Genomic DNA, 7,369 nt, shown 5'->3' with positions numbered 1-7,369 from the left:
TCAGCTTTCTCTCTATCCCATGATTGATCATCTTACTGAGGAGATGATTGAACCGATCAAAGGGCTGTACAAGCTTCTCTTCAGGTTTCTATTCGAAAACTCCAAATTCTGACAGCAACAGAGTTTGAATGGAATGTTCCAGGTCTTCATCAGTTAAGTAAAGTTCCTTCAACCTATCCCAAATCACTTTAGCAGATGTGCATGAACCTACTAGCCGAAAGGTATCAGATTGCAGGGCGTATCTTATCATTCACATGGCTTTAACGTTACACAAGAGCTTGTCCTTCTCATCCTGTGGCATCTTCTAAACATCCGTCACCAGCTTGTTGTAATCCGTTTGCGTCTTAACAGTCGTGTTTGTTCCCGAATGCACAAACGGTCCACGAGTGATAGCTTCCCAGATGAGATAGCCATTGTCTTCAGATCCAACTACGTAATCTTCAAAGTGATGAGCCCATACTTCGTAGTCTTGAGTATAGAGTATGGGTACTCTGGTTGTTGATCCGATGCTATTTGAGATGTTTATTGGGTTTGTATGCGAATCATCATGAGACATGGTGAGCTGCTCAGAATCAAACCTGTAAACTTGAGATTAGGGTTTTATCAAAAACAGAGTTATCGTCGATATGAAGACGACGACTTCTATTTATACGATAAAAGCGGAAACCCTAAAGTATTATGAATACAAAAGTAATGTGTATTTATCACACAACCTCCCGCACTTATACCAATTTTTAGAACAAATTTCTTTTAGGATCATATGATTCTAAGCAGGATATTAAATAAGAACGTAATAAAGAACACAAGTATGGCACTGAATATGTCATATGATAAATGCGATAACACCTCAGAAGAGCTCGATAAAGAACTTCAATCTGTAAAGGTGTTTAGGGTTACAAGAATCTACGTAATTAATAATCGTTATCAATATACGCATACATACATGCATATATATACTATAACCCTAACAGCTAATCTAGATAACAACCAAACTAATCTAGATAGACACGGATGGACAGGCCCAATCCGGATACAAAATATATGGCCCAAGACGCAACACAAATAGACTCAACAATGCCATACTCCAAGTATGCACACTATGTTTGTCTATGATCTTTACTTTGTCAAATAGATCAATTGAACATGATTCCAATGATGCTCATTTCACAATCCCAAATCCTTATTGTAAATGTAAGAATTCCTAATTCCTACCATTTACCAAAAATCTATTAGATTTTAAACTTATATGCACTGATCCTCTCATAATGATTATGCACAAGGTCACCAAGAGTTTCCTCTTTTCAGAAAATGTCAATATGGACCTGGAAAAATTAACACTATACTTCCAAATGTCCCTGAGCAACCAATCTTTGGCAAACCTCAGATTGTCCTCGACAATTTCTTAATCGCTTTAGTCATATCCGGATCTAGACTTTTCCCTTCTAAATGCCCTGAGCATTTGTAAAATTTAGAAAGGATGAATATTATAGCACATGAAATCGATCCTATATCTGAAGCATATGGGACACGATTCATGATGTATCACATAAAGACATGATACCAGACCAGTCTTTTGCTACAATATTTATTATTTGCCATGTTTTCAAAATTTAACTATGAAGAGGGATGCCGTAATCATAGCCGAATTTTGATAACGCAATATGTATATGTATATATATATATAGAGAGAGAGAGAGAGAGAATTTCTGTAAGTTGAACCATTCCAACATAAAATACACACACACACACACACACACACACACATATATATATATATATATATATATATATATATATATATATACTTGACTAAAGATGATTAAAATCTCAATCTAAGCTTTTAGAATTGAATTGAAGTATAATTTCCTCTCCCTTAATTATAGCAAAACAATTTTTCAACCCCTGCAACTTCACGAATTGAAACTTTTATTTTTCTATAATTAACATTGCTAGCTTTGCAATAATAATAATCATAATTATCATGCTCCCACTAACATGATGATTATTAGCATAACACTTATGCTCCCACTAGCTTTGACATGTATTCAGAAATCGGTTGGACTTCTAAAATTTAGATTCATACAGCTTTCCGTAGATAGCTCACATGTATGTCTAAACAATTTCAAGAACTATGAAAAGGGATGCCGTAATCATAGTCTCATTTGTTTAGACCTTTGCCATTTCTCACAAGTTCATGTTAGTGTGCCGGTTAACCACACACGCTCCACTAACAACTTTTGAAAATGCAAATAACACAATTTCTATCTACTTAAAATCTACTTAGTGAAAGTGTTTCCTCACCATCATTCTCATGAATCAGAGAGAAACCTTATACACTTAGATTTTATGGTGTATGAGTTCCTATCCATGTGAATTTGTCAAAGCCATAATCACAAGACAAGGTTAGTGACAAACTCAGCCTTACATGGATTAAACTTGTTAAATCTTAATTTCTTGTCACCTGGTAGCACGAGGCCCACCAATGCTTCTAAGTTGTTATGCACACAGTTTAGAACTAACAGAACTCACATGCATAGTCAACTTAATAGGAACAGACACAGAAACAAGAATTATGTCAACTTAATAGGTTGCAAACCTTAAGTCGTGTGCTAGTGATAAATCTCAGGTTTTACTCTTGATTAAATCTTGAAATCCTTTCAGGATCTTTAAGACTCCCACTGTCCTCTTGACATATAAGTTTCCCTATTCAAGGACCATTCCTTGACAAACCAAATATTCAAGGGATAGTGCGGATTCTTATCAAGATAAACACTTCACACAATTGGTCTTAGTTGGTCTTTGTCTAATCCAAGACATCACAACTTACCAATTTCAAATGTACAAAAGTAGAAAACATTTTACACTACATTTGATAAGTGTTTTAAACCTTACTTTATGTCACTCAATGTTACAATCTTCGAGTATGACTCTAAGAGTTGTTTTGGAATGAAGTGTGATTCACCTTCTTGATTTTAACCATTCCAACAATTCAAGGCCCCTCTTCTTAGTCATAACAATGCACTAAGATATCCTTAGATTATGAATTTGTGATATGGTATCTTAATCATTAAGATGATCATAAAACACGATACTAAATTACTCTCCCATCTTTTCAGATTTGAGAAACTTTTATCTTTCTGCTTAATTTGATTCTTTCCCATTCGTTCTGTCACATATTGAGAACTTTTCAATGCTTCAAAATTTTACTTAAACTTGTAAGTATAACCATATTTACTAAGCTTTAGTAAATCATGACGAATAGTCTTATCAATATTTGTGGTGGACTTGACCAATGCACAAGCATGTGTACTCGATCACTTTAGTCCTATCCTTGTTCACATGAGGAATTAGTCTTAATTTTCCAAAGATGAAAATTCTCATCCATCATACAATACAGCTTATATGATTCCAAGTTTCGGTCCAATTGAAACTTGGGTGATGAGAACCTTTCCTCATGAAAGGCCCAAGTTAGTGGTTTGGTCTAGGCTTTACACTGTAATAGTAGGGAGTATGTTAGTAGTGTGTTTTGTGGTTAGTTTATGGTTGTAATGAGTTTACGGCCGTAAACTCTTATCGGTCGTGGTCCCTATATATATAGAGGGTTAGTCAGACGTGGTTGGTTGTTGATGCCTTTAGTGTTCACGGTTTTCCATCAAGTTGTACTAGACGTTTATTGATATAAAACGTTTGCAAGCTTGGTTTATTCTATTTTTGCTTCTATTATTGCTTTGTGTGTTTTGTGTTTGCTATTGATCTCTAGTAAGATCCTTAATTTGGACTTTACAATTGGTATCAGAGCAGAACCAATGTCAAAGCATTCTACAATCGATTTTGGAGCGAGTTCTTATTGGCTTGAGACTGTATTAGCGTTTTTCTGCAAAAAGGGTTTTTTTTTCATCGAGAAACTGAAAAACTTGTTGATTACGGCTTAAGCTTACGGCCGTAATCTCTGTTTACGGCCACAATCCCATCAAAGATCTTGGGCCGTATACTTCAACCGGAAAGCTTTGGATCGTGAATCTTCAACCGCATTCTTGAACCGTATTCCATCTCGACCGCAAACCTCGAGTTTACGGCCGCAAACTTCGGGTTTACGGCCACAAACCTAAATTGGGCAGTAATCTCATTTTAACAGCAAATTAATTTTTATTTTAATCTTAATTAATTTATTTCACAATAAAAATGGAATCTCAAAGTCAAACTCATTTTCAAGAACTTGATGTTGTTATGGGTACCACCACGTGAATTCCAAGGTTAATGTCTGCGGATAGGTTTCCCGAGTGGAAGTACAGAATAGAGAAGTACATAAAAATGAAAGATTTCAAGTTGTGGAAATGCGTCATCAAGAATCCAGTCAGAGTAACCACTACAGTTACGGGGCAAGTGGTTGATAAGAAAATATAAAATTACATTGATGAAGACTTTTGAGAGTGTGGAGGAGCAGGAAAAGGCGTTGGCCATCTTGTCCATGGCCTTGCCACCAGACATTGCTCAAGAGTTCAGAGAGTATACGTCGGCTAAAGCTTTGTGGGAAGCCCTAATTGAGGTGTATGAAGGGAATGAAGATATGCGAGAGAGTCGCCAGGACATACTGCGACAACGTTTTAATACGTTTAATTATGTTCCTGGAGTGACCCTTGAAACACAGCTGCAGCGGTTCACAACTCTCAATACAGAAATTACTGTGGCTGGGATTTTCTACACAAAGTCAGAAGTAAACAAGAAGCTACTAAATGCTCTCCCAAAATCTTGGGACATGAAAGAAAACTAAGGATCTCAGTCGCCTCTCTCTCGCTGAAGTGATGGCAGTCATCAAGGCGTGTGATATTGATGAAAAGCAGTGGGAAATTAACCATGTGAACTCGTATTCAGCTGCGAATCTTGGCATCTCCTCTAACAATGCGCTTTCTTCTTTTTCTGTTTCTCTTCCCTCTGCAGGTTCATCTTTTAATCAGCCTCCTTTGCAAGCTCAGATTCAAACTTTTTAAACTCCATCGGCTTCCTCTGCTTCAGCCATTCCTCTCTCGCAGAATCAATCATTTATGGCTGCTCAAGCTGCTTCATCCTCAACTGGAGCTTCTTCTTCAAAGGGAAAGGAGGGCGATGAGAATCTTGCTCTTCCTTCGGGGCTTGTCAATTGCTACAATGCGCTTGTAGCCGGGGATCTTCCACCTCAACTGTCATTTGCCGATCTTGATAAGATTCACCCTGAAGACGTTGAGGAGATGGATATTACATGGCAAATTGCCATGGCAGTTTTTAGGGCGAAAGAATTTTCCAAAAAGACTGGAAAGAATAACTGGGGGATGAGTGCTGACAAGAAGGTTGGGTTCAGCAAGGGAAAGCTATGATGTTTCAACTGCCACGAGCCAGGGCATTTTGCTCGTGATTGTCCACAGCCAGACAAAAGACTAAATAATGATAGGACAGTGGTTACAGTTGGAAACAATCGAAGTGGTAATCAAATAAACAATGAGAAGGCTATGGTCGCTCAGTCATTTGACTGGGAAGATCAGATGCAAGCCCTGAACCTGTCTGGACGTGAAACTGTCCACCTGGCACAAGTTTGTGATGATGCCCCGACAGAGATTGTGGCAGCTGAAGATAAGATGATGGAGCTGCAGTTTGCATTGATGGTATCCTCTTCTCATGAACCTAATTCAGCCAAGGTAAGTCTTCCATCATGCTCTCAAGCCTGTATTGATTATGTTAAAACTATGCATGAGAAAATTGAGACATTAGGCAGTGAAGTAGAAAATCTTAAGATTCTTCGTGAACTTAATGACAAATTAATAAGGGACGTAGAAGACCTTAGATATGAAAGGTGCCAACTTAGAAAAGGTCAAAAACCACTCAAAGCTCAATTGGAATAAAAAATTAAGGACTTTAGGAGACTTCAGGAAGACTACAGTAATAAATGTGAAAATTAAGATTATGTAGTGAAACAGAATGCTGAACTAGTGGCTGAAATTGAATCTTTGAAAGGAAAGTTTGAAACCGCCAAGCTTGATGTTAGAAAATATGATTTTTCAAGTGAGGTAGTTGCAAACATGATAGACCACAATATGCAATTTAAGAAGAATCAATCAAAGGGTCTAGGGTATAACCATGTCCCCCTCCCTTCAATCATTCATATCTGCCCAAGCCTTTGTCCAAAGAAGAGATTGCCAATGAACCATTTATGGTTTATGGCAAATCATCTGGTTTTATTTCGGTAGGATTTATTAATGTTGAAAATACTAACATTTCTACTTCTCCTACAGATCAATCCTTGAATCAGTCAAAGCACGAAGTTGAAGGATATGTTTCTAAAAATAAAATCGAGTCTAAACCTAAAGTTTTAGTTTTAAATAAAGACAATATGTTTTCTGATGTTTCAAAAGACAATTTTTTGTGGTGGTGTTTCTATTTCTTCTGATACTGTTTTGAATGGTTTGAAAAAGTCTGAGTTGAAAAATTTGGTTGACAATTTTGATGTGTGTGATAATGATTTTGAGAAACCATCAACTTCACAAACTACTCCATCTAATGTACCCTCGCTTGCCTCACAACCTAATTCTTGTTCATGTTCTTGTGAGAGAAGTAGGGGTGATTGTATGGAAAACAAATCTGATCAATGTAGAACAAGTTATAACAATAACAAACAGATTTGTTTCAATTGTGGTGTTGGTGGTCATATAGCTAGAAATTGTCAAAATCATATGTTTGTACATTTCGAATTTCCAAGAGGAGAGAACGAATCTAGAGGAAGGTCTTTAACTAGAAAGTCCTCTAGAAATCGTTCCCGGAATGGTGAAAGGAAAAATGATTGAAGTAGAAAACGAGCCATTTTTCAAAAACATAAAAAGGTTTTTTTATCACAAAGTCCCAGGCAGCTTGCCAAAACCGAACATGGCCAAGCCAAGATCGGTTTCGTCAAGGGACAGCAGTGAGTCTTCAACCAAATCTGGTAGAAAACCCACATGCCCTAAGCAAATTGATACTCATTCAATCTAAAAAACATACGGGACAATTAGAAAACCCAATTATCAATGGATTCCCAAACAAGTCTCCAATTCATCCTTCGTGTCCTCTAAAAATTCCAAAAGTTATCAATCTGAAAAGGCATCGGGATCACCCAGGAAAATAATGATCTGGGTTCCCAAATCTAATTAAACCCGCACATTTTGTAGGGACAGTTGCTGGGAAATGTTGTCAGACCCTGGTTCGTCGACAGCGGTTGTTCCCGACATATGACAGGAGATATTGCCCAACTGTACAACATTCAATCATTTAATGGTGGATACATCTCTTTTGTGGGCGGAGAAGGTGGTAAAATCACTCAACGAGGAACTGTATCGAACGGGGTTTTAAGTTTCGAGAATGTTAA

The 7,369-nt window shown here is 37.2% G+C and overlaps 1 protein-coding gene across 1 annotated transcript; it reads left to right on the top strand.

The window, feature by feature from the left end:
• The first annotated feature begins 4,414 nt into the window (after nt 1–4,414).
• On the top strand, nt 4,415–4,771 carry LOC145049521 (uncharacterized). The gene has a single exon (XM_078997910.1). It carries the CDS (start codon nt 4,415–4,417, stop codon nt 4,769–4,771), a length of 357 nt encoding a protein of 118 aa, XP_078854036.1.
• Nucleotides 4,772–7,369: the final 2,598 nt, after the last annotated feature.

The sequence above is a fragment of the Lactuca serriola genome, chromosome 5 (assembly GCF_051521515.1).
Source record: "Lactuca serriola cultivar US96UC23 chromosome 5, Lser_US96UC23_V15, whole genome shotgun sequence".
Classification (NCBI taxonomy): domain Eukaryota; kingdom Viridiplantae; phylum Streptophyta; class Magnoliopsida; order Asterales; family Asteraceae; genus Lactuca; species Lactuca serriola.
The sequence above is the reverse complement of the archived record's forward strand: the minus strand, read 5'-3'. Positions and strand labels throughout refer to the sequence as shown.

Coding starts and splice junctions, on each gene's coding strand:
- LOC145049521 (XM_078997910.1), top strand. CDS start 4,415: ATGAAGACTTTTGAGAGTGTGGAGGAGCAGGAAAAGGCGTTGGCCATC.